At 42.9% G+C, this 27,798-nt stretch overlaps 1 protein-coding gene across 1 annotated transcript; it reads left to right on the forward strand.

The window, feature by feature from the left end:
- Positions 1–388: 388 nt before the first annotated feature.
- Positions 389–27,753, forward strand: LOC133023781 (phosphoinositide 3-kinase regulatory subunit 6). Its single transcript, XM_061090856.1, has 21 exons — positions 389–432; positions 12,096–12,174; positions 12,363–12,467; positions 13,142–13,233; positions 13,464–13,532; positions 14,021–14,153; positions 14,366–14,435; positions 14,555–14,753; positions 16,422–16,569; positions 20,074–20,160; positions 21,308–21,551; positions 22,048–22,326; positions 22,830–22,929; positions 23,295–23,423; positions 24,094–24,201; positions 24,337–24,439; positions 24,986–25,047; positions 25,228–25,318; positions 25,433–25,494; positions 25,581–25,684; positions 26,132–27,753. Exons 2-21 carry the CDS (start codon positions 12,123–12,125, stop codon positions 26,286–26,288), a joined length of 2,394 nt encoding a protein of 797 aa, XP_060946839.1. The 5' UTR covers positions 389–432; positions 12,096–12,122; the 3' UTR covers positions 26,289–27,753.
- The last annotated feature ends 45 nt before the right edge of the window (positions 27,754–27,798 follow it).

Here is a 27,798-nt window from a genome sequence, read left to right on the forward strand (position 1 = left end):
TCTTTATCTCTCTACCTCTCTATCTCTCTATCTCTCTACTTCTCTATCTATCTCTCTACCTCTCTCTATCTCTCTACCTCTCTATTTCTCTATCTCTTTATCTCTCTACCTCTCTATCTCTCTACCTCTCTATCTCTCTACCTCTCTACCTCTCTATCTGTCTGTCTCTCTATCCCTTTACCTCTTTACCTCTCTATCTGTCTATCCCTCCATCCCTCCACTTCTCCACCTCTCCATCTCTCTCTATCCTGAAACTGGTGTTCTACACAGAATGTATGGTTAGGCGCGCTGATTGGTTTCCAGCGCTGTGTGACACCTCATTGGCTGGCAGCCGCAGTGGGCGTGTCCTGGAAGCCGTCCGCCAGCGGAGCGGAGCAGAGAAAAGCAACAAGTGGATCCGCCGGAGGCAGCTGTGTGAACATGTGGATTCAGGTAAGTTCCAACTCAACTCCTTCATCCTTTTCAAACCTTGAACTTGTGGTGAGTTGTGTGCTCGACACGCGGAGCCGGTGAAGTTTACTTCTTTCTGATCGCAGCGGGCTGACAATGCAGAAGGTGAAGTGTGTTTCAACCTGCTCATGGTGTAGATTTAATTCTAAGTACAGTTTATAATTGAGTTATAAATACATCCTGATTATTTTTTAAAGTCTTGCACTGCTGAGCTGTTGTTGTGATCTGACTAACATACAGTAGATGATCTAAACCTCCCTCCTCCTCCTCCTCCTCCTCCTCTGTTTTGGTTTCACATGAGTCAGGCTCTATAAAAAAAAACACCCTTCATGCCCTATGACACTAGAAGACAGGAGGGACGGAGGCCTGTGTTCCCCCCCCCCCCCTCCTGAGATAATAGCATGGGTTTGATAACAGTGGCTGGTGTGATTGAAGCCTTGGCTCTCTGTTGTGTCTGCTGGGAGTCTCAAAGCACAGCTGCATTTCCTCCTGCTTCCTTGTTTTACATCCCAGCTTCCTGGGTTAAGGGGGTGTGCAGGGTGGCTCCAGTGAATGATACTGTACACGTCTATGCTGGCCCCTGTGAAAGTAATCACTAATAGCATGAAGCATGACAATACCGTCCTTGGCGTTAACATTTCTTTCCAGGTCTTGTTAATCTCAAAGTCTGACCAAGTTAGAACATAGCAACACCCATCACTGCTGCCCACAGCTCCCAGTTAAAAACTCCAGTCTTGATCAAAATTAGGCCAGTGATGTCAAACCCTGGGTGAGGCTCTGCAGGCAGACATGAGAAAGAGTGACATAGTGGTTTAAATACAATTTTGAGTCTTGAACGTGCTCCTGGAGGAAAATAAATGAAAAAAAATATGAGAGAGTCGAAATGGCTCGATCATGATTCAACACATGGTGAGGAAAATGAGTCACACATGGCACGGGGGTAAAGGGGGATATGTGGTCATCTCTGTCCATTTGTTTTTTACCTCAGCAAATTGTGTTTTGCGTGTTTGTGTGTTTGTTAGCACGATTCCAAAAAATGGGCAAAAAGATCAGATTACATCAGATATTGGTGGAAGGATGTGGTAAGGGTATAAGAGAGGAACATGTTGAGTTTTGGTACAGCTCCACCTCCTGGGTGGATCCAGTTTATTGCTTTACATAAGCAACATTTTCAGAGAGAATTATTCATGGATCTTGATTAAAAAACAACCGTATTTAAGGAAGTGGTATCAATGAGTGTGCGAAATTTGCTACAGCTTGTATAGAGTTTAAGGAGCCTGTTGGGCCCTGGTGGCAGTATGTGCTCCACTGAGTGTCATTCGGATTAGTTTGATTGTCAGCAGGATTTTACCACAACTACTAAACACATTTCTACAAAATTTGGCAGAAGGATGAGACATGAGCCAAGAAAGAACCCATTCAATTTAACCCATTAACTTTATGTAACATTGTAGAGATACATTTTCACCAATTTCCCAAAGAATAATAAATGTATCTTAATTAAAGAAATGGGCTTGTTTAGGGGACTGGAGTGTGTGCATTTCAATTCAGCTTCCATGCATTGAACACGGTTGAGCCTTGCCAGAGAGACACTGTGATTGTCGTACCAAAGGATTGAATGACCACAGATTACGGGGACAGACTGAAACAATATTTGAGGCCTAGATAAAATAACTGACACAAGACTAGTTATAAATTTGTCCAATTATCCAGATTACAAAATACAAACATTTGTGACTGACCAACAAACGTTATCTTCAATTGTAAATATGAATTCTTTGAGTGACTGCATTTTACAATTCAATTTCAATTCTACTTTAATGGTATAGCACCAAATCTCAACACACGTTATCCCAAAGCACTTAACATAGTAAGGTTAAGACCGTGAAATAGTATTGTTTGCTCAAACACTAGGGGACAGTGAAGTGGAACAACTCATCGGTGAATACTGTTATAACTATTCACCTTATTCAGTATTACACTTTTTTTTAAATCCCAACCTGAAATACTGCACGATACCAATCTAAGTTGGTATTGTGCAGTATACTTTGGGGTGTTTTATTTCTAATCTTGCAAAAGCCACAACTCTTTTCTTTTTTTTCTTTTTCATGTCTTTTACACCCAAGGGCCTGTGTGGTCAAGCAGCTGGTAACTGCCACATGTCAGTGTGGCCTCCAATTATAGGATGTTGTCATGAGAACAAGATATATACATGTCTACATAATGTGACAAAGGTCACAATACTCCACTTGTCTCAGGCCCATTATTGCTTATTCTGAGTATGACCTTATTCTTACTAAGGTAAGACATGTTTACATGGCAGTGTCTATTCAGATGATTGGCATATACAGGTAAATATCAGATTATTGTGTCCATGTCAACGTAGTGATGATGATGATGATGATGATGATGATGATGATGATGATGATGATGATGATGATGATGATGATGATGATGATGATGATGATGATGATGATTATTGTTGTTATCGATGGCCATTATCAAAGTCAAACTGGCAGTAGCAGTCCTGCAGCAGCAGCAAACACTGTGGACACATCTTAGTGGGCCATTAGGTCAATGAGCTGATGGATGGACTGGGCATTCCTCTCCCCCGAGGGTCAACTTCATGTGTCATCACTTTGACCTCTCTGTAAGATGTCAGACACTTGAGAACAACGTTTGGAGCCAGTCTTTTTTCCTCTGAGGCATCTTACACAAAAATAATCTCTGGTCTATTCCTAATCAGTCCAAGGGGCAGTGACACCGACACTTGTGTGCGACCAGGAAGTGTTCTGGCTCTGGCTGGAATGCATGTGGAGAAGCCCTTTGGCTAAAGGTCAGCAGAGGCATTCTGTGTAGTGTGTGTAGTTACTATTCAGAAGCTGGTCTGGCTTACCAGCTTGAACAGCAACCTCTATCGAGGTTTATACGACTTGAAAGCACACGGGGCTGACCTGTGACATGCTCTTGGTTGTACTCCCAACATAAGGAGACGTCATTGAGGTCCCCCTCTGCTGCAGGGAAGACACATCAATGAACCTGTCTGTAGTCTTCGTCTTCCCTTTGGGCTGTTAGAGATAATGTAGGGTAGTTTGACATCCGTTTGCAGTCACATCAAACAGACGCCACAATGTCTGTACAGGCTGCGTTCACTCAAGACTAATTTCAGCCCAGTCAGATGACCTGGTTCATTCAGTTGACATGAAGCCTTTACCAATGTTTACTGTCGGGCACAAACCGCAGACAACTTTCACAATGCACTCCTTATCACTCAGTGCCTTTGGAAACAACGCATTGACTGCTTTCAGACATGCACTGAAGTCAGGAGGAGGCTGTATGTGACGATGCGAGTTTCCAAGTTGGTTGCTCTGGACGTTTTCTGGAACATTTCTTGTCCGGACTGAACAAGCCCATGTGAGAACACAGCAGGAACATTTCCCGAAAATTCACAGCTAAGGAGGAGGCGTGTTGAAGACATTTCTTCATGTCTGTAGTTCATGTCTGAAAATGGCTATTATTGGCTTATCATTGAAGAAAAGTGAAATAAAATCCTGTCTCCAGTCCCAATTTTTATGGTTTCCTCCTTGGATCATGCTCCACCTTTCCACACAATTTCATAAAAAGCTGGAAGTTATTAAAGTCACGCCACAGAACTGATCTGCAGCCATTCCAGTCATCAATTAATCATTTAAGCCAAATAGCAGAGAAATGTTTCTCAGTCTTATGTGTTAAATGTGTTATATCTTTAGGTTTTACAGTGGCTCAGGAGGTAAAGCGGGTCCTTCACTAACCAGAAGGTCAGTAGTTTGATCCCTGGCTCTTCCATCTCACATGAGAAAAAACATCCTTGGGCAAGATACTGAACCCCCAATTGCCCTTGATGGCCATGAAAGCAGTGTATGAATAATTGAGAAATTACTGCTTGTATATTCAATGTATGAATGTGTTTGTGTTTGTGTGCGAATAGATGAATGGCAAAACTGTGCTGTAAAGCACTTTGAGTGGTCATCAACACTAGAAAAGCGCAATATAAGTACAGAACATTTACTGTTATACAGCTCAAGCATCCAATTTAAGCTGCCACCCTGGCCTTTAAGAAGGTGAGTCATTTTGATATATATATATATATATAAAGATATATTTGTCATTCAAAAGGTTCAGAGGTACATTCAGGCTGAAGTTCTGCTTTGTTTCAGCCCACGCAACTTTTTCATGTTCCTGGAAAACATGATCCAACTTTTTAAATGACAACCCTTTCCAAAAGTTTTGCAAAACACCCATTAGATGTCCACACACCACAGCTCCAAAGTGCAGACAGCCGCAGACGCTCTTCAGTGTGAGACGCCGCCCGTTTGTTTGTCCTGTGAGGAATATGAAAACAAATGGAAACGCTTTTTGTGTGTGTGTGCATGTGCTTGCGCAAAGTCGTCTCTGGAATCAATGTTTTTTTTCCCCAACACACGTCATTTGCAGAATATCCAAAATATTTGGTTGGAAAACGTCTCATACATATACTACATCATGTGCTTCAGTGTGTGTTCCCAGACACAGAGGGTCAGTTAAAGTTTGTGTTTGTCAGTAGGTGGATTCAATATTAAGAAAGCCTGAGACGCATTGCACTTGATTTAGCTAGTACACAAATATCAGGGATGCCTCCAAAGCAGAAGCTCATCCCATCTATTTTAAGGAATGGATATTTTAAGGATAAAACCAGGAGCCAGCTGTACCTTGATGATTTCATGACTAATATAAGGAATGAATCTGGAGATTACAGTTTAGTAAACAAGGTGTGTGAAGCAAAGAAAAATCCACAGCTTCTGTCTTGAGTTTTCTTCACGAGTTGAATGCGGAAGTCACAACTGCAGTGGACCATTAAACAGCTGTTAATGTACCTTCAATATGACAGAAAAAGCTTGTTATTCATTAATTCGTTTGAGAACCTAAATCATTCATAAACCCTACAGCTCTTATCCACAGGCCTTCTGCCTCAGACCACAGCTGTGCCTATGGTTACAGTGCTGTCTTTGTTCAGTTTTTTTTTTATCCTCGGAAAAGAATGGATTTAAAAGTATTTCATGCATAAAATATGAATCTTATCGCTTTTTTTTTCACCAACGGAAATCTCCCTAACCCGTATACACACGCTCAGCCAATTGCAAGTCAATCTCAGCAGGCCAGTCATGACTTTTAACCCCATCTTCATAGCTTCAAATAAATAACTAGAACCAAGCTCACCATGAAAAAGAACACTTGAACAGATATCAGTGTGATAACAACTACCTAACATGACAGACACAACATTTGAGAAAATGTTTTTGTGACATACTTTGACTTTTTTAGTTTGATCCATGTCCCAGCAGCTAACTCGGAGTAGTCAGTTTTATGACCTTATACTGAAGCCAGCCACCAGAGACGATTTTGGCTTCACTTTTGGGGCGCTGTCCATCTTTATATACACTTTATGGAGTAGACACTTTCAGTTTATATATTAAGCGCAAGTATTACTAACTAGTATTTTATAAACTGCCGTTTTTATTTAAAGAACGTGGCAAATATTACCAATAAATACGATGACAATACAACAAATGGAAGGTTGCAACATAACTTGATGGTGAGCAAGTTATGTTGTATGAAAACACACAGCGTAACTCCTTTGGCAATGTCAGCAACCCTAGTGAGTATTAACATTTAAATTTGTGGTTTGACAAATTATTAGTACAAAAGTCCCTGAGAGACACATATTGCCAAATTTCACCTAAATATCCGGTCCCCAACAGACCAGTTGACCCAGTTGTCAGCATCATAGACCACAGGAGTGACCGTACCACGCTCACACACACGCTCACACACCTTCCTGTGAAGGACGGTGTGTAAACCCCCTTTAGAGCTCTTCCTATCTGTTTTCCTCTGACCTGCACATTAACCCTGCAGGCGTAAATCTTCACCTTGTCTATTCAGAGCTGTGCGAAAAAAGTTGTATTTACACCAGCTTCCCCATTGGAAAACATTCTTTATGTTTTGTTTTTGTTACCTATTCACCTGTGTGTTGCCGATTTGGACATTTATGTGGACTTACACACACACACACGCACTGTCAGGTCTCCATGGCTTAAGGGGACATTACATTGATTTCCTGCAGACTTACACCAACTTTACTTATTATCACTACTTGCTGAGCCCTGTCCCTCAACTTCACCTACACTTAAACTTAACATCAGTTTAACCTTGACTTACCTTAAAACATTTCTTCACCTGATAATTGAATGATACGTTATGGGGACTTTTTTCAGTCCCCATAAGGAAGACAAGTCCTAATGACCTTAAATGACACATGCTTGTACTTCTATCTTAGTGAGGACTAGTCCCTTACCCTTACCCTAACCATCCAAATTAAATGACTAATCCTTAACCTAACCAAAACCTAATTCTAAACCTTAAACCAAGTCTTAACCCCTCAAACTGGTCCTCACAAAGATAGCTGTACAAGATCACACACACACTTCATTCACCGGTCCAAGAGGACTTCCTCATATTGTCCAACTTGTTGATTCAGGAACTCACTTTGATTAATGTCTCCCGCTAAATTAGATGTTGTCTTTCTGTTTCGGGGGTTTCTCTACAACGTCTACGTGTGTGTTCCTCGCAGCATCTAGTTGTCTTACCATTGTTGTGTTGTTTCAGGATGCAACAACCCGGCCCTTTTGAATGTTGACGTGCTGTCGGACAGTTTTATAGCTCAAATGTGAATCCTGGTTCTTCCTGCAGGGCTCCGGGGAGAGGCGGCGGTAGCAGCTGTTCATTTTTCACTCTCTCTCCATATGGTTTTCAATTTTCAATCAGTCTTATAAACACACTGCACTCATCAGGTAATTAAAGTGTCATCATCTCCACTCGTTTTTCAGGTATTACTTGCTCGCCACAGACAACCAACTATGCAGGTGTTTTCCTTCCTCATCCACATTGTCCAGGTTCATAAGTGAGATCATGTGACTTTTTGACACCCATTCGTGTCAAGCGATCCTGTGCTATCATAGGTTGGGGATTTCCACTTGCAAAGCAAATATACATAGAAGCCCACCTCCGCCTCAGCACCAAAGCACCACCTCTCTGCGTCTCTATAAACACACTTCCACACATCTCTTCCTGTTTTCGGAGATGTCTGCAGTGTGCCGGAGCGGAAACGAGCACTCCTGTTGTTTTTTTGTGCGGCTGCATTGTGTGCTGCGTGGGCTGACTACGGCGATCAGCATGTGGAAGGTGCACATAGTCCGAACGAGTAACTGAATCACAGTAATTGGAATCTTTACCGTCATAGAGGGGGTTTTTTTTCTTCTTTTACTGGCATGTGGCTCTGGCACCTACTTAAAAGCACTTTTCTGACCCATGTGATTGGTTCTGCTGGTGGTTTCAGCAGAAGAAACATTGGGCACAGATCAAGGAATGTCTTGCACATAACCGAGGTCACGAATTAGATTACAATTGGTCACATGCAGAGCAGCGTTTGTCAATGTAGTCCAGCGTTTGCAACACCGTGTTAGTACATTTTTTATTGACCAAAATTGAGGCTTTGTCTTTGCAGATGAAAGTTGCAACAGTGAAGTCATCTTCGGGACTCTTTGCCAAATGCTGGGCCAACTAAAAAAAAAGTTTGGTTGCGACCTGCGAGTGGCAACATCATCATTTCCAAACATTTCAAATCTGCCCGTCCAGATTTAAACTCAGCCCTGGAGTTTTCATACAAAAAAATGGCAAGCAGTGTCCACAAACCTGTTTTAGTGGCTCCAAAACTCCAGAGTAGTGTGGTCAGCAGGTGTATCCATAGCAGAGCTGCTGTGTTTTCAAAGGAAAAGGAAAAGGAGTGCTGATGTAGCCTGAGTCTGAGGTTTGTTTTGAGCTCTTGATTGTACTTTGTTGGCTCTCATCCAGTGTCATTTTATTTTAGGACAGTGGTAACAGAGGTTAGTTGTGTTATAATTCTGTTGTTCGGACCGGTTTGCAAATAATGCGTTCCTGGTCTGTATCAAACTTTTCATATCCAAATGAACGGCCATGTGACAGTCGAGGGATACGTCCATTCAAACAGGTCTTTGTTTTAAGCCGGATGTACAAACAACATGGCACCTAGATCAAGATAAATATAAATATATAAGATCTATATACTGTTTATACTCATGTGCATGCTGGTGTTAACAGAAAGCAGATTGTCTTTGCAGTTGGTTGCATAGAATATCACAAACAAGGAAAAGCATAGAGAAAATGGTCTTTGCTAGGGCCAAGTTCAGATAGTGATAGTGAAAGATAACAAATAAATAACATCTAATGCTCCAGTTAGAGCCATGGTCCTACCATAATAAGACATCATATTTTAACATTTCATTTGATTTACGTTTGACATACAACAAGAAAGCTGTGATGATGATTTTTTGACCTGTTTTTAACTCTCCATATTTTCTGGTTTGTAAGCAAGATCATGCAAAAACTACAGGATGTATTATCGCGAAAAAAAAGAGGAAGGATGTGGAACGGGTCATGAAAGAACCCATTCAAATTTGGTGCAGATCTTGGAGTTTTTTTTCACCTTCTAGATGATCAACTTTTAACTTTTCAACATTTTCCGTGATTACTCAGAGGATAACTCATGGATTTCTAATAATCTTCTATTCTGGATCTAATAGCAAAAGTGTGTTTTCATAAGTGAGCTGTTGGGCCTTGGTGGAGAGAAGTGCTCTACTGAGGTTTTTGTTTCTTTTGTTGGATCATTTTTGTGCAGACTATGTTTTTTTTCAAAGTTTATTTAGAGAGGTTGTGAATCACTTGTATTCATTTCGACTCTTTTAAAAAAAAACTTTGTCCCTCCGTTCTTCACTCACTGTTTCAGCATTTCTCTCTCTCTCTCTCTCTCTCTCTCTCTCTCTCTCTCTCTCTCTCTCTCTCTCTCTCTCTCTCTCTCTCTCTCTCTCTGTCTAAATATAGTGTCATCTACCCACTCATTCAGACAGAAGGGAAGTGGTTTGTATTTGTCAGCTCCAGCTCTACATTATAGTTTATGGAAGGAGAGTAAACCCAGTGCAGCTCAGTGCATCTCATCTGTGAGTCAGTGCTTCCCTTTTACATGAATGTGTTTTGCATGCGTGTGCCAGTGGTTTTTTATATCTACACAGACTAGTTTACTTGTGTGTCTCTTTCTGTTTGTTTGGAAGAGAAACACAATGGACGAGAAAAAAAGTAGCAGTCTTAGACGTGGTGACGGCGCCAGAGACAACCGGAAACGTCTGTTGATAGAAAGGCCACGTTCAGCTGCTGAGGCAGCGCTGTCAACTCGCTGTGTTTGAAAGTGCTGCTTTTCTTAGAGGGATCAGGACTAAATCCATCACACTAGATCCTTTCATTGTACACGCACGACCTGTGGAATGACCTCCAATGCAGTGTGTGTGTGTGTGTGTGTGTGTGTGTGTGTGTTTGTGTCCGTGTGTCCGTGTGTATCCGTGTGTGTGTGTGTCCGTGTGTATCTGTGTGTGTGTGTGTGTGTGAGAGAAAACATTAGAGGGAGAAACTGACCCGAAATAGAGCAAAATAACATGAGGAAAGGTTGAGGAAAGAGAAGTGAGTCAGAAAACCAAAAATAGAAAACAATATCAAACACATACAGCCTCCAACCAATTAAACATAACTCACACAGATTATGACCCAAACTCCAACACCTCTACACAAGAACTCCCTCTCTCTTCTCAGCACCTCCCCCTTCAACGCTGCTGACACACACACACACACACACATGAAATGCTTATCCCCGTCACTACTCCACTCGTACACACTCATACAGTCAGCAATGCACCGCTGTCCTCACTTGCCTGCGGCTCTGACACTCTCTCTCTCTGTCTCTCTCACTCTCTCTCTCTCTCTCTCTCTCTCTCTCTCTCTCTCTCTCTCTCTCTCTCTCTCTCTCTCTCTCTCTCTCTCTCTCTCTCTCTCGCCCTCTCGCCTCCCACCCCCTCTCTCTGTAACACACTTGTTAATTCCAGCACAGAGAGCTGCAGCACTGTTTGCTCGGTGTCTGCATGGAACAGGGTGAGTTTATTTGCCACTATCTCTACTTGACACCTCTGACACTTTGACTAGTGAAACCAGTCGGAAATTGATCAGGATGGGTTTAGTAGTTTTATTACCAAGGAGGTTATGTTTTCACCCCGGTCTGTTTGTTTGTCCATTTGTTGTATTTCTACCTAACTTGGTGGAAGGATGCTGTATGGGTCAGGGAAGAACCCAGACAATGTTGGTGCGGGTCTGGCTCGGGTTGGATCCCTGGTTGATAATTCATGCATCTTGATACATTATGGGAACTAATATCTATGAGTGTGTGAGTTTGATTGAATTTAAGGAGCCTTGGCGGAGGTATACGCTGCCCTGAGTGCTATTCTTAGTCATTTTGTGTGGTGGCTAAGAAGTTAACAAACTTGTTTTATAGTGACAACATTAGTTTGTGGCTTCTTTCCGTGACTCAGTGGTTCTTTATTTGTGCAGAAGCATTCAAATAAGTGAGATTTATGTTCCAGTTCTTTGAGAGTTTTTTTACAAAAAAGAAGGAAGATTGAAAATAAGTCGACCTCTCTCTGTATTTACGAGAAACGGATGTTGAGGTATAGAGATAAGAATGTGTTGAGATTTTGATAATCTCACATTATCTATATGTTTGACTTCAACACAAAGCGTCTAAGAGGAATCTAATTTGGCTGAATTTCCTGTTGGTCTGTGTCGTGGAGGTGTGACAGGTGACTCACCCGGGGTTAAAGGAAGTGGCTTGAGCGTCAAAGGAGTTGTTATTCTTAGGAACAGTTCTTTAACACTGTTGAGGAGGGTCAGTTAACACTTCACCCTGTGTCAAATGTTAACCACCAGGATGTGTGAGCAGGTGTATACTGTATATACATCTATATATATGCAGCCACTAGACTGATAACTGGTACCAAGAAGGAGACAGCATCTCACCTGCACTTGCATCCCTGCATTTGTTTCCGGTTAAGTGTAGGATTGGGTTTAATGTTCTTATATTTGTATATATGTGCAATGCACTTAATACAAATCTCTAAACTCTTTCCACTTCCGATCAAGGGTGAGGCATAAGGATGACCGTGCAATCGCTGTAGCTGCACCAAAGCTTAAAAACTGTTTACCATCAAGTGCTACCCTTCTGTTGCCATGTTTGAGACCAGACTGAAGACTCTTACGTGTCCTATAGACTTTTGAGTGTCCTTAATTCCTGTTATTCTACAGCACTTTGGTCAACTTTGGTTGTTTTTATATGTGCTGCATTAATATTCCTGACACATTTGTGTGTAAAGACCATTATCTTGTACTTTAATCATCCAGCTGTAACTACTCAGACATGAAGGATACATAGAGCTGTCTATTACAAAAGCGAAACCCACAGAAACAAATGCGAACACTGTTGTGGTCGTTGCGCTTTTGTAAATAGCTTCTTTCTGTTTGACATTCCACTGAGACACAGCGGTGAGAGAATTAACCCTCATTGCATTCCCCCCCGTTTGCTGTCTACCATCATAAGACAGCAACACACAGGGGCTGTAAAGCAACTCAACCTGTGACCTTATGCACTTCCTCTCTCTGTGTCTTCTTCCTGATGACAGCTGGTTGACCCACTATGCATGTGAGACATGGCCAACAAGGCCCAGTGGGATAGGTCAACGAGCAGCATGGAGCCAACAGGTACATGCACCACCCACACTTACAGGCATGTGGTGACATCTCATCGCATAGAATATATTTCTACTGTCACACAAGTAAAATGCACCATACTTTTTCGGGGCTGGTCTGTGTTCCTTTCAGAAAATAAGACTTGATTCTGTGTGAACTTGGATCGCAGCCTTCTCACTTCTCAAAAACTCTATTTCCAGCCGGCTGCTCCCCGACAGTTTCAGAGGCGGAGTTGTACCGCAGCATCCAGGCTTTGCTGCCCAGGGAGACAGACAATCAGCCGCCAATAGACTGTTTCAACAAAGGTACATTATCATCTCTTCTTGTATCCCACACTGTTTAGATACTATATGGTTCTCAGTAGAGTTTATACATCTGCTGACGCCCCCAAGAGTCCCGTATGAAACCTAATTTAAAAATCACTAGATCCAGATCTTTATTCGAATCGGTAAAACACAAATTGCACACACACAAAATATTAGTCAGTTAAATATGCCAGATTTTGTATTCATCAAGAACAATTGTTTTTTGAGAAATTAAGTAAAATGTTGAAAAACAATCTAAAAATGTGAAATACAAAATCCCCAAAATCCTGGATCAATAACAAATTACCTCCTTGACAAAGACTTTGCTTCCCACTTATGATTATAAGAAATCCTAGAAAAAAAAGTTGTGTGGTTACATCACTGGGTCTTATATATCTATATCTAGATCTAGATATATATACGGTAAATAGATTTAACAACGTGTTAACAGCATCTTCATGATCTTTTATTTTATGGTTTTACATGTGAAACTTGCCTGCTGAAATATGTATGTGTGTCAGCAGTCTGAGGGCTGTCCAGTTGTGAGTCATCAGACATATTGTGGATGAGCAGTGTCACGGAGGAAAATGTGACACATTTAACGAGGTGATGTTTATTGCCGTGGAACTCTGACGTGTGTTAATGGAGTTGTGTGATTAACTGTGTGTGTACAGGCATGCTGAGGTGGACGCTTCATAAGAAGGTTCAAAACAATCCTGCCAACAGCTTGTCTCTGGTGTGGGTGCTCATTAAGGAATTGGAAAAGGTATTCTGTTTTTGATGAATCCCCTATAGGCTTAAAAGATGTCTCAGATCGTATTTTGCTTGTTCTTTTAACTTTTTTAATTCACACTGAAAAATCTGGAATTTGTGAGTTTTATTGGAATGTACCGGAATCATTTTTTATTTGTTATTTATTTTACAATGATCGCAGAGTTTCCGTTCTGTCTTCTGTCGAGTCGAGCCCTCACACAGTGTGTGTGTGTTTCTCTGCAGGCCGAACGATGGGATTCTCGCAAATGCATCATCCCTCTGCTCCACACTCTCATGTATGCCATCGTCCAGGTACAGTATTCGTTGTTGAAGCTTCCCAAGCTCGTTCATACTTTTGTAACACAATAAATTGAATTCACACTAAAGGATTTTTACTAAACACGGTTCTACAAGCCACACTGAACTGATCTCGCTCTGTTATGTTACTGGCCCCACTTCTTTGATTCATTCTGAGTACCTCACTGACTATTGGACTGAATATCGGTGGTTAACGTGACTGACAGAGCCACGCTGCCTTGTTACGTGAATCTGGAAACATACCAGACTGAAATGTTTCTAGAATGTGCTCTGACCTTTCAACTTTATTCATAAAATGCAAAATGGAGGAGATGGAAAAGAAAATTCTTCCTCTTCTCATGTTTTTCTTATGCTCAGCCTCTTTTTTCCAGGAACAGATGTGAACAAGGAAGTGCGCAGATTAATTATGGCATTTAAAACTCTGCATTGTTTTTCTTCATATTTAATCAACTTTGTGTGTGTGTGTGTGTTTCATATTTCAGACAGCCTACATTCCTGATGAGCTCTACAAACGGGTTTACGACTTTTGCAAGAGACTCATGACGTACCCTCACCCTTACTGCTCCGTAGGCCTCAGCTACACGAGGCAAATAAAAACTGAACGCTCCACTCCAGGTACTGATCATCATACTATACAGAGAATAACCAACATGTTTTGCCATTATTATCAACATAGTTACAGCAGGTGAGCAGCTCCTAAATCTGCCCTCCAGGGTCCTGCACCAAGAGGCAAAATTAGAAATGCCAACATAGCTGCTTAAATGTGATGGCTAATCTGTTTGATGATTTGCACACATGTTGTTATTAAATACGGGTTTAATCCACAGGTCTGATGTACCAGAGGATGGTCACAGCCGAGCAGGGGCTTAAAAACGAGCACCATCCCATTCAGGAGAGGTGAGTCGCTGATGAATAATGTATATCTGTGGGTGCGGCAACAACAGATGGATTCTCCTGCTTGTAGTGTAACTGCCTTCTCTGCCAAACCCTAAAGTCTGTCGTGTAAATCCCTGCAGAGTTTTTGTTTTGGCCGACCCAGACGTCTTCTCTGGTTCCCTGGGACAAGTCCTGCTGGAGGACATTGAGGCGTCTGCGTCCGCCTCAGGTGGATTTATCAGTCCTGTAGATCTCATGCGCGGCGTGGTCCAACACTCCCTCCAGGCTGCTTTGGGCCCCGAAGGGTGCCACGGGCCGAAACTGGCTCAGGCCCTGAAGGTCAGTAAACCTCTACAAGAATTTGCTTTTGTCAACGGTGCTCAGTTATCGCCTTCTCTTCTCATTCCTCTTATCTTCATGGTCACGGCAGTGTGTGGTGTTTGTCAGTCTGGTTCAGATCATTTGACAGCAGGTTTTCTCTGAGAAGTTCAGGGTTTGTGGATTGTGAATGTAGATACAAGTGGAGGAAGAACTCAATATCCTAAAAGTAACTGCCATCAGATCGACTCTGGGTGAAGTACCAGACTCTCATTGGTCTGTGGATGCATTGCACGGCTTTAATCAGGTGACATGCTCACTCTCTAAGTTGGCCGTCTATTTAAGCTGCAAAGATTTCCCATCTCTACCTTGTCAATGCCTCTGCTGCTCTGCATCCGTATCGCAGACCCTGCTCCACGCCAGCATCCACCTGCAGCTGTGGTTAAGGAGGGCGAGCAGGTCATCCACTTACCAGAAGGTCTGTGGTTCATTCGACTCCTCTATACTGAGCGTCTAGTTGTCCCCGGGCAAGACGCTGAACCTCAGATTTCCCCTAAAGGCTGTGCTGCAAGTGTGTGAGTGATGTGCTAGTGAAAGTGCTGCACATAGGGACGGCCTTGTCAAACTCTCAACTGTGTTCTGCTGCTGCTGAATCGTTTCAAACGTGAGTTGTTTGCTCAAATAAGGTTTCCTGACCATTTTTTTTCGAAAACCTTAACATGTAGCGAGTTGTGATATTTCAATAGCCTTGTCTTTAACATTTCCAACATGTCACGAATGCAAAATGGTCCCCTAACATACGCAATGTAATGTCAAGGCTCTCCACCTCCTCATCACATGGCTGAAAGTTTTTCTCTTCCATGTAAGGTTGGTAAAACTCTACGAGCGCTGGAGACTTTTCTTAAAGTGTTTTGACTTTAAGGATAAGGACTGGGATGAGTAATCCTGAAGCAGCGATTAGTCCAGTTTACTCTGTCTATATTAGGATTGTCGGTTTAATTAAGGTGGCATGAGCTTTATTCATTATTGGTTTAATTGTGAAGAATTTTGTTTTTGTCTACTTATCAAAGGATTTATTTTCTTTCTCTTTTTGTCGGTGGGGATTTGTTGTGCTGTGTACTTGTTAAATATCAAGAGTAAGGAATTCTAATCATCATCAAGAAAAGCAGAGTCATCAGGATCCGAAGAGCTTCATAGGAAATCCGCTTGATTTAGTGTTTCACAAAGTATCACTTCATGCTGATTCTCTTCGGCCCTTTCACTGATTTCTGATCGAATCGATTTTTTATTTTCTTTCTATCTTTTCCCATGTGAATTCCCAAGTACCGATGCTGACTGTTGCAATTCAGTTTGGAAGTGAATGACGTCTGTGTAGAGAAATCATGTGCACAAACCTCCCCACATATGGAGCATGTTTCGGATTAAAAATAGTTTTCCCCGCAGTTACTTGGTACATGAAACATCCTGAGCGCAGGTCTGTTGTCTGCTGAACTTGTCTCTTGGCACGCGCCCTAAAGTAACACCTCAGCAGGACACACACACAAAGAGCAGACGTACGCACATGCAAGTGGCCCTTCACCTCCTTGCTATTAATACTTGCTCTGCATGTAGTTTGCTTCCTGTGTGTGTGTGTGTGTGTGTGTGTGTGTGTGTTTTCAACCCGCGTGTGTTTGTGTGTTTTTCGGACAGGACATGGGCCAAGACATTGAGCCGTACTTTCAGGAAACGCTGGCGACTCTAGAGCAGAGCGCGGAGGATGGTGGCAAAGGGGAGAAGGGAGCGCTGAGAGGCCGTCTCCTGGAGCTGTACAACGAGATCCTCACCCACACAGCCTCAGGTACCAGCTCTCCGGAGAGGAAAAAGACACGAACGGCACAAGTTTCTTTGGGGCAGAGAGCTGCACTGTCAAGACACCAGCTAGGCATCAATGAAGGGAAGGGGGAGGGGGAGTGGGGGGGACCAAAAGAACCACAGTCACTGCAGGTTATGGGACAGACCGGGGTCAAGTAGAAAATGAGAAACGACAGCAGACAAGCTGAGGATGTCACCGTGCAGTGACTTTCTTACAGGCCTCTTGATTGCCTGTGTAGTTTAAGTTCGGAAGTCATTTGGGTTGGTGAAATTTGTCCAAATTAATAGGGGTGAAATGATCATAGATGGCAAATTACCTTGTCACTCTAATTTTGTTAACTAAGACCTCCGCACATCTCCTGAGTACTGTGTCTGAACATTTTCTAGGGCTCTTAGTCAATTCACCTTAGCTGCTTCTATACTGTAATCAGTGTTGGGGAGTAACGGAATACATGTAACGGCGTTACGTATTTAGAATACAAATTATGAGTAACTGTATTCCGTTACAGTTACAAATTAAATAGATGGTATTCAGAATACAGTTACATTGTTGAAATCAGTGGATTACATGACGGTACTTCTCTGTTTCACGAGTTTAATCACTGTCTCGTAAATCCACCGGAGGCAAAGCCCCCAGGAAGCAGCTGGAGACCAGGGCTGCCGTATGAGCGCCCGGGACCCCGGCGGCGTGAAGAAGCCTCACCGCGACCGGCTCGGGACCGAGGCTCTGAGAGAGTTCCGTCGCTACCAGAAATCTACGGAGCTGCTGATCCGCAAGCTGCCCTTCCTGCGCCTGATGAGAGAAGACCGACCTGCGCTCCCAGAGCTCTGCTGTCATGGCTCTGCAGGAGGCCAGCGAGGCACGCCGGGTTCACACCGGACGCTGAAGCGACGCTAAAATAATATCACCCGTTGACCCAGTAGTATAAAAGCATATAGTCACTTCTTGCTCCAACATTAACTGCAACAGCGTCCCAATTTAATGTCATCCATCTTCAAGAACTTCTCCGCTGTTTGCTCCATTCAATGTCGGGTGTGGAGGGTAAATTACGTATTCTACGCCCCCCCCCCTCTCTTTTTATCTTTATGACTGCTTGTGTGTCTGTATGGAGGGGCAGAGGGGGGCATTTAATAATGTGATCGGTCAAATTGGTAAATTTAAAACTCCAGGACAACAGAAGGGGAATACAAACTATGGGATGCATGCTTATAAATCATATAAAATATGTCATCAATATCGTTTAAAATCATTTTTCAGTGTGTTTCCTGGAGCGATACGCTCGCGTCAAGCTCAAACTAAAATAGACTCGACGCCGAAACGATCGTAGCACGGCGCGAGGCAGCCTTGGCACAGGGGGGGGTCCTTCAGCCTCTGGTGGGACCGGCACAAAGGTGGGAGTGGATGGGAGCCGGACATCCAGCGGCCCGCAGCATCGGTGGAGAGAGAGTTTAAACTGCTGCTGCTCCCCTGACTATAAAAACGCCGCAATCATACACTTAAAAAATGCAATACAAACCGGAAGTATTCCAAGTATTCAGAATACGTTACTCAGATAAGTTAATGTAATGGAATACGTTACAGATTACATTTTTGTGCATGTATTCTGTATTCTGTAACGGAATACGTTTTCAAAGTATCCTTCCCAACACTGACTGTAATTAGTAGGATGAGGGGGGATGCCGTCCCCTTTAAACCAAAAAGACAATAAACCAATCCCCCTTAAGAACCCGGTAATGAATTCTGCCATCCACCCTCATCACCTATGAGAGTGAACTGCGTTGTCTGTGCAGGTTAAAGTCCTAGTTAATGTTTCTCACAGTTTATTTTTACATTCAAGTGGACAAATTATGAAAATTCCACTTTTGTAGTGCTTCTACACGTTTATTTGGGTATCTGGCATGTCTACCATCCCAAAAACTCTGGAAAAAAACAACTCCTTCGATTTGTTATGGTTTCTCCATGTCAGCAACGTCATGCTTGAGTGACTGCGAATGAGCTTCCGTGTGCCTCCCTCGTCACAGGCCAAATGGGAGTCGCATACATGGCCTGTGACGAGGGAGGCACACTGACGCCTCCCTCATCACAGCGAGCGAGGCTGGGGAAGCTGTTGTGACCCTTTGGAAACCAGCTTCTCCAGCCTCCCAGGCAGGCTTCGACTTTGGTCAAAACGATATGGTTGCAAGATTGTATCTTCGTCTCCATATTTCTACAAAGGTAACGGATGGGGTATTTTGACCAAAATATGTTAAAGACATTTCATTAAGACTCCAAGGAACCATATCAACTGTGGTAAAATGGGCATAATATGTCCCCTTTAAATAAACAGGAGGAGGTCAGAACAAAGGGCACACACATAATGGAGTCCAATAGAACAGGAAGACAGCGCTCTCTCTCTCTCCCGTCCTCGACAGATGGGCACGGCCACACGTGCCATTATTGAAGTGGCAAAACCAAGGCCTCCCATTCACCTCCATTCTTTACGAGCGAAGGGGCGAATCCAACCTTTGCTTCCTTTGGCGAAGAAAAACTGCGAGTGACTTTGTCGAACTTTGTCGATCAACGGCACAGACTCAACCAATAGCATCCTTTGTGTGGTTGAGCCCGCTTGGTTGGCATTGGCTGTAGTTTTAATAGTGAGCCCCTGATATTAGCTGCGTGGGACATGAACTTAATAAACTGCCCTAGTTCGAGGCTGCGTGGCTGTCAGTGCGCCGGGAGACCGCCCGTCCAGAGACCACAACCCCAAACCGACCACAGACCACACAACAGATCTCCATGTGCGTCACAGCTGACACTGCCCACATTCAGCAAGAGATGATGTGTTATCTGCCTTGGCGGGGGATCATCGTTCCCTTACATATGACTGTGGCCCTTAGGTTAAGTTTAAGTAAGTTTATAATCTTAATAAACGTACACGTAATATTCACATCGTGTTTGGTGAAAAACCATCCATGTGATGTTTGTGTGGTAAAACTTCCAAGAGGTGATAAGACACGATAAGAGCCTGCCTTCATGAACACAGTCTGATGCATACAGTATTAAATATGGGTGAACATCCCCCCCTGGTAAAAATGAACAAATCGCCAACTGACAGTCCCCAATGTCAGCAAAGTCCAAACACTCATTCTTTCTGTTTACAAGAGCTTCACACGCAGCTGCTGCTGAGGTCGGAGGTGTGATTCTGCTTCTGTCGGCTGATTTCCTCCTCATGACACAATCAAGTCACTCGTCTGTAGTTTCTTTTTATAAATTTTCCGGATATCTATTTTCATGACATCCACTCTTTTCCTCACTGTCATCATGTCGGCATCCCATCCGGTGAACCTGATCCCCCCCAGCCCCTCATCTCAGCAGGGAGACCACCGAGGGATGGACAGGAGTGTTGACATGGAGGAAGTTGTGAGGGGGGGGGGGGTTGTTTTGTTTTGAGTATCATTGTGACAGTTTGGGTCTCTTCCTCTCTCTCTGTTTGTGTGTGTGTGTGTGCAGAACCATTGCCCGGAGATTCGCTGTGTGACTGCCCTCTTCCTAACCCAGAGATGAGCTTCCACCTGTGGACGGAGGAACTGGATATCTGTGAGTGGCCGGGGGGGGGGGTCTAGAGGAAGTTGTAACTGCAAGTCAGCCAAACAGACTCAGCAACTGAAATAATATCTTTAAAACGAACCAAATGAAGTGACAAGCAGTTGGATACAGTGTGAAACTTTCGGAGCTTCCTCAAAGCAGAACTGAGAGATTTCGGTTGAATCGCCGTGACACTGACTGTGGCCATGACAATACGTTGTTTGTTTTCACAGCATAAGATGTGCGGTAGAGCTGTTAATGGGAAAGCACCGACAGCTATTTCTCTGAATGAAGGACTACACGTCCAGTCCTGAATTATGTCTTTGCCGTGGTCATAATAGCACACTTTGTTTACAGTAAATACAGGACAGCGATATATGCCTTTGGATTCTTTAAAGTGCTGCATTAACTTTTCGGGGATCACAAGGCAGGACTGTGGTTCCTCAGATGGAGGCCGTGATGAAGTCTTCTCCCCGACACAGACAGTTTCCCTCTCTGTTAACGAACAGTTTTCCCAGAGGAAGAGCGTGGATGTCAGACACCAACCCCTGAGGATGTCTGCAGAATGGCCTCTCCAGAGTTTGACTTTCACACGTGAATAGCGCAGCCTGAGATTCTCAACTCAGATGTTTTCACAACACAGAAATCTCCAGATCAAAACCGTCTCTTTTCACTAAAAGCTCTCTAGACATCTTCGATCTTAGATATTTGTTTTCTTTTTGTGTTTTTAATTTTTGCGCCTGTCGCGTGTTCGAAGCGTCATCAACACATCCACTCGTTCCTGGCGAATCCTCCGGGGTTTCTCCTGCTGTGTTCTCACATCCATTCCTTTCGACTTTTTGCAGACCTTTTTACTAGGTCAGAGAAAGTCAGGAGGCTCCCACTCGGACATTTGCGTTCTCACACACAGCCCCTCCTATGTCTGGAGGTTCTCTGGATTTCAGTGTATGTCTGAAAGCAGCTTATGTGAAAACCATGCAGCTACACAACAGAATACGTGCACACAGCAGAATACTCACGGCTGTGGTCTGTTTATGATGAGCTTTACATCTGCACAGGAAGTCAGCATTGGTAGATGAGATATGACAGCTTTGTTTGAACAAAGCTGGTGTAAATCTCTGACTTACATGTGAATGATGGATGTTAAATATGTCGACAGGGCGAGAGCTGGGCAAGTGGTTTCGATCCAGCTCCTCCTTGGAGCAGTTCTCCCTCAGCCAGGAGCAGGAGGACTTTGACCTGGGGGAGGCGCTAAGCGACCTGATGACATCGGACGTGACTCGTTTCTCCATCCTGTCCAATGACAGCGGCATCGAGAGAGACCTGCCCCCCGGCTCGGACCCCTCGCCGACATCATCTATGGACACTGCCAGCCTGAGTGCATCAGGGGAACAATGCAAAAGGTAACACCTATATATTTTTTTGTTGACTCCATTGTCCCAGTAATATCATTATGGTTTTACTACCAGCCTCATTAACTCCAGGTGCAGTACTCCGGTAACATTTAGTTGAATAAACCAGATGAACGTCCTCCTCTATTGTTTAATGCTTTCTCAACCTCCTGCAATTGGTCCAAACCATTCAAAAAAGTTTGTATGACAGTGATTCAGTTTAATCCAGAGTAGGTCGGACTGTGACCCGAGGCACCGTTTACCATTATTATTTTGGTTCAGACAAAACAAGGAAAAGTCAGAATGTCTGCACCAACGAGCTAGATGTGAAAGTGCCCTTTAATTTATCTTGAATACATCTTGAATTTAAGTATGTAATCTTCACAAATATATTTTTTCCTTTACAAGTCATTTGCACAACTTAGTGAAACTAATCATTTGGTGTCTGTGGTTTACATCATTTTAAAAATGATCAGGACTTGACAACAAACCTTCTTCCTTCTCCCAGTGAGCAAGAGTCAGGACGGCTGTCACGCCGCAAGGCCTTCAAGATGAAACCTACAATCAAGGACAGTATGGTGCTGATGCAGGACACGCTGGAGGAGCTCGCCAGTATAGATGGAGGAGGGAGGGGAGGAAGAACAGGGGTGACTCTACAGAGGCGGGCGGGGAGCTCGGCGATGCAGAGCCCCTCCACCAAGCAGCAGAGACACTTAACTGCCAGACTAGTCGCCATGGGAGATGACAGAGTACTGGGCCGACTGGCCAAGGCCTACTATGTCTTCAGGTGAGGGACTCGTCATTTCATCAGATGTTAAAACAGAACGTTTGAACCTCTTTGGCAGCAGCTGGAGGCTGAGGCGTTGCTTAGGGACTTGAGATGGACCTGACAGAGCTGTATAAGAACTCCATTCTTTTTTTACCCCAAACTAATAATTATCCTCTTTTACACTGTACTGTATTACAAAAACTGCCAAACAGTTTTCAATTAAAGGAGGGAGGGGGAAAACTTAACCAATAACCCGTTATGTTGTCATAGCAATCAGAGGCTAAACAGGGCATGTTCACATCAAATGTTAAATTAAACTTGTGTTTCCTTATATATTCTATTGTAAGTGGAAAACTATGTAATCACTACTTTTTCTCTGTGTCTGGACTGGGATCCTAAACAGTACTTCTTCTAAATCAAATGTCATATGTTGGAAAAACCCTTTTGCTGGGACATCAAATTGCTCTGTGAAGCGTGTACGCACGTGACGCTTCTCACAAATCACTGGTTTGCGTTTGCAGGAAAAGGGAAGCGCGCCGGCTTTTTCTCACAATGAAAGTCAACCTCCAGTTTTACTACATCCCTGTTTGCAAGACTCCGACTCACATCTCCTCTGTCAAGGTACGACAACTTCCTCTTGTCAACACACCGCCGGCCACCAGCATTGTGTGAAAGTGTCTGCGGGACCGACGTTGAGAGAGAAAGAGGATTTAAACAGAAAAAATCTGCATCGTGTCGTAATGCTGCAGAGAAATGTACAGTTATAAAGTCATTACATTCCAAAAATGGAAATGGGATGGAAATAACAGATGATGCAAAAAATAAAAGTCACCTCAGAGTCTAAAAATATCAGGGTATTTTCAGTAGGTTTAATAAATGTATTACAATACAACTAAAGTAGAAAACCTTCCAACTTCTCCCTTCACTGATGTATTTTTTTCACATTTGGTGTTGTCTCTGTCCCACTTTCATGTTCCTTTTTGTAGGAAAACCACTCCATCGGTCCCTTCCTGGGGAATCCCTGCTCTCTCGGTTCTTACCTGAGCACGGTGGACCCATGGTACAACTGTAACATCAAGAGTTTAGGCTCCATGATCCCCAAACTGGCTAAAATGGTAGGATACAAGTCAAAACAGATGTTCTGTCTCTGTTTTCTCTGTGTCTGAGGGAGAAGAATGACTACAGGCGTGTGGGCTTTGTTGTGGTCGTACAGGCATGTTGCTCAAATCTACTAGGCCCCATTTAGGCCCCAGTAAAATGAAACACAGGAAGTGAAATCTTGTTCTGTCGGGACGTCTTGTTAAAGTCGATGACACCACAGCTTCAGGGAGCTGACAACTCGACTGCACAGAGTCCGTATGCTTAAGCAGGATATAAAAGTTCTATAAAACTGGTTAAAAATGATTTGCTTCATGCTGAAGTTGAGTTCACCACATGAAAATTCAGGGAAAAAAGCTGTTTTACTCTCAAGAATGATGAGCACTTCACTTCTTTTATTCCCTCTGAATACTCAACTAGTAAATGTGGTTAAATAATCCAAAACCAAATAGTTATAATTTGAGAGTTCATATTGCACCTATTCATCAGGTTCCAATTTAAATCCTTAACTCACATGGGACTATTTTTTGAATGTAGGCAAATTACAAACTCTGTAGCATGAGCTGAGGCTGTGTGACCTTTTAGTGACTTCTTATATTCAGTCCATATGAACCATGTGTGGCCTAGGTTTTCTTGGTAAAACATCGAGTGGTCAGGTTGATTTTACACAACTTCTGTCGCCCATAGCAACAGGCGAACCCAGGGAGGCCAAAAGAGCCCTTCATCTCTGATGTCATTTCCTACTACGTGCGCTCCGGCCAGCAGCCTGTCTACTTCAACATCTATTTTGTTAAGGTAATATGATATAATGTATGTGAGAATGTTTGTTTCTTAGACATGAGGGTAACTTCTGTATCCTCTCATCCTTATTCACAATTGTCAAAATAGATATATCCGGGTTTTTTTACCATGTTGCTTGATTTCCTTTAGCTCACGTTCACGGGCATGACCAGGGAGCCGGTTGAAGACGTGTTCCTCACCCACCTGCAGGTGGAGTTTCCTGAGTTCAGACAGGTCTCGGCCTCAATCCGAGGTGAATTGGGTGCACATGTACATTATTACCTCCACCAAGGAAGTTATGTTTAGTCTGTCTGTTAGTTTGCAGGAAAACACAGACACTACTGAAAGGAGTGAAAAACCTTTTGGGTCAGGACGGGATCCATTCCCTCAATTTGGTGCAGATCCAGATCAGGGGGAGAATACAGGATTTTTTTTTTCTACTTTCTTTTAAAATGATAATTAGGGCTTTGTTTTTATATTTTCACTGATTTCTCTGAAACTAGTTCATGGATCTTGATGAAAAGGCCATGTTTAGGGGACTGATATATATATATATATATATATATATATATATATATATTTGTTTCTGCAATGGGAGGCAGAGCCAAATAAAAATCGGGATCTAGTCAATTTAAAGGTTATTGGACCTTGGTGGAGGTATGAGCTCTACTGAGTGCCATTCTAGTTTTTCCAACATTTCCATTTATATTTGTTTTTTTACGTGCACTAGTGACCCTTATGTTCACCTGCCTCTCTCTGTGCACAATGAAGCTGAACAACATGCATGTCTCTCCAGCAGATAAACCGAGGAGGGGCTCGGGGGAGTTCTTGGGAGCTGTTGTCTCCATGAAATACAAAAAGGTGTGTTGCCTTGTTTTTTATGTGCACAATTTCCTCCTAACCTGGGGTTTCCAGTATAGTTGTGCAATAAGGGGAAGTTTCCATTTCCAGATAATGTTGTTTCTGTGTGGGACGCCTGCATGTGAGTGCATAATCACTGACACTGGAATGTTGTGTTTGTGTGTGTGTGGATGTTTCCAGGTGACATTAAGCGGCAGAGACGTTGACAAAGGAATCTCTGTTAGGACGTCAGGAGCTCAGATCAGTGCTATTCCCTCTAGTGAAGCAGAAGGTGCAGCATCATCTTTATCACACTCAGTATTTCAGTCATGTCCCAACACACACAGGTTTTAATATTTAATATTCTACCACTGTGCTCACTTTTTTCTCTTCCTCTCTCTCACAGATCTGAACTGTTTGACTCTGACGATGAATGAATCTACAACCAAAACTAAAAACAGCAGTGTGGTAAGCCAGGCGATAGACTAGTGTTGGATTGAAAACAGTTCATATGATGATAACTCCTTTAATACTATTATCTAAAAAATTCACAGTCAAAGATTCGGGCCAGTAACATCAAGATTCACTCGTTGGAGAGTCGATCTTTCACCATCACACTGGACAGAGACTCTCAACGGACGTACAAAGACGTGCAGAGGTAAGAGAGAGTCGACCCTCTGCTGTCCTGTTGCTCACTTCCTTTATTATTACACCACTGAATAAAGGTCATATTCAAGCGTTGGTGTTTCATTAGTTGGAAAAATAATCATTGATAGTCACGATTGCCATCAAAGCAGCAGCAGATCAAAGAGAGCTGCTATTAATGAAGCCCTCTCCAGGACCAAGGGTATCAGCCATGGTGGGTTTTTAAAGTGGAACCCTGCAGCTTGTGTTTGAAATGGTTACTTCTGGGCTCTTGTTTGTGCCTCAGCTTGATTTGCATTTCTTTCTTAATTGCTTTCTTTTATTACTTAGAACAAAGTTGGAAGCAAGCAGCTTATGATACCGTTCGAATCTGAAAGTTGGCCCTTTCAACACACATGAATCTGGAAATTTCTGTTTGACCCAAACTGATGGCTCTGCTCTGACCCTGCTTGTCTTGTAGCATCGCGATCTCCCCGTGTCTGGATCCCGGATACTGTGTCCAGAAAACCATCAGGTCCAAGTTCAGGCTGGGAGAGGACAAAAACGCCGGACTGAGCAAATACATGAGCAAAGGACTCCATCTACCAATCAACACGTTTGCTGGAATCATCAACTGACACGACGGTCGCGCAGAAACTTGAGAATCGTGGTCATCCAAGCTGTATGAAGACTTACTGACACACAGACAGACAGAAGACCTACTGCACTGGAGTCAGTGGCAGCTGTGTGATCACGCTGAAGGCTACGACTGAACTCAACAGTCACTCAAACAGTGTTTTTACCCTTTGTGAGGAAACCACTGTGCGTACTTTAAGACAGAAAGTCAGTATATGCAGATTGGAATCATGCAATCAGAGCAATATTGCAAGTTACACTGCAGAGAGAAAAACACAAGCAAAGACCATGGACTACACAGTCTATGGCAAAGACATGCTTTGCATCCAGTGATGATTTCGGGGCTGGTGATGATTGGTTGATATAATCATGTGACATGATCCTTTAAACTCTGTTGACAGTCTGGAAAGATTGAGGTTGAGTGTAACAGTTGTTTAACTTACATAGACACACTACCTTTTACTGTCTCCTTAGCACATGCACACACAGACACACACACACACACACCTACTGTACATGCACTTACATGCGTACACTTACACAGAAGAATGTGGAAATACAGACACGCCTGCTGTCAGATATTGATCCATCCGGATTGTTGATGGACTGGTACGATGACAGCTGGCACATCACTGTCAGAGTTGTTTTTGCATTATCGTTCAGATTGCTTGTTATTCCCACAGCTTGTCACATACTGCCAGCTGACCGACGCCATTCTTGGGTTGAGTGTTTGGAAAAGTTCCAGAAACTTTCCAGCACCACACAATACCGAGAGCAGAAGCTAGAACCATGTGCAATGTCCGGCATTCAGAGAAAAGGAGCAACTTTATTGTTTGACAGTATCAGAGACGTGTGGATATTACACAGATCAAGCCAAAGAGGGGGGATGATAGACTTCATGTTAATCCCTCATTCACTCCATGTGGTTTATTTCACAAGTTTGCTAATCTTGATCTATTTGCACTAAATTCGTATTTTTTTATCGTTTCCTTGTGAAAGAGGAACAGCTGTGAGTAAAGTAATACGACTTATGATTAACGTGTTGTTCTATATATATATATGTCAGGATTATGAAAACTTCCCAAAAACATAGTTATGATAAGATAACCCTCTGACTTTAGAGGATCTGCCACAACTATTTGTTAAGTTTTGAGTTATTGATGGAAAACGGTCTTCTGTGTTTTGTGTGTGACTTTATCAGCCAAAACAATTTACTCAGGAGCCTTTGTTTAAAGCATCCTCTGAGATCAGGTATTATCTCAGAGATTGTAAAGACTGGAAGTGATGTGTTATTGGTGCATGACATCACAAAATGTAATCATGTGAGCCTGTGTGTCTGTGTCTCCTCTAGCCTGGAAGGGTTAAAATCACGAGTTGTGAATTCATTAACAATTTTGCACATTAGTTTCATATATAATATATATGAATTTCTGATATTTTCACATCTTATATATGTATGGAGAGGATAAATGTGATTGTGTAAATAAATGATTTTGTTTGGAAGACATTGAT

This window comes from Limanda limanda, chromosome 2, assembly GCF_963576545.1.
Source record: "Limanda limanda chromosome 2, fLimLim1.1, whole genome shotgun sequence".
NCBI classification, from domain to species: domain Eukaryota; kingdom Metazoa; phylum Chordata; class Actinopteri; order Pleuronectiformes; family Pleuronectidae; genus Limanda; species Limanda limanda.

Coding starts and splice junctions, on each gene's coding strand:
- LOC133023781 (XM_061090856.1), top strand. CDS start 12,123: ATGGCCAACAAGGCCCAGTGGGATAGGTCAACGAGCAGCATGGAGCCA. Junction 16,570..20,073: donor CCTCACCCACACAGCCTCAG/GTACCAGCTCTC, acceptor GTGTGTGTGCAG/AACCATTGCCCGGAGATTCG. Junction 25,048..25,227: donor TCTCCATGAAATACAAAAAG/GTGTGTTGCCTT, acceptor GGATGTTTCCAG/GTGACATTAAGCGGCAGAGA.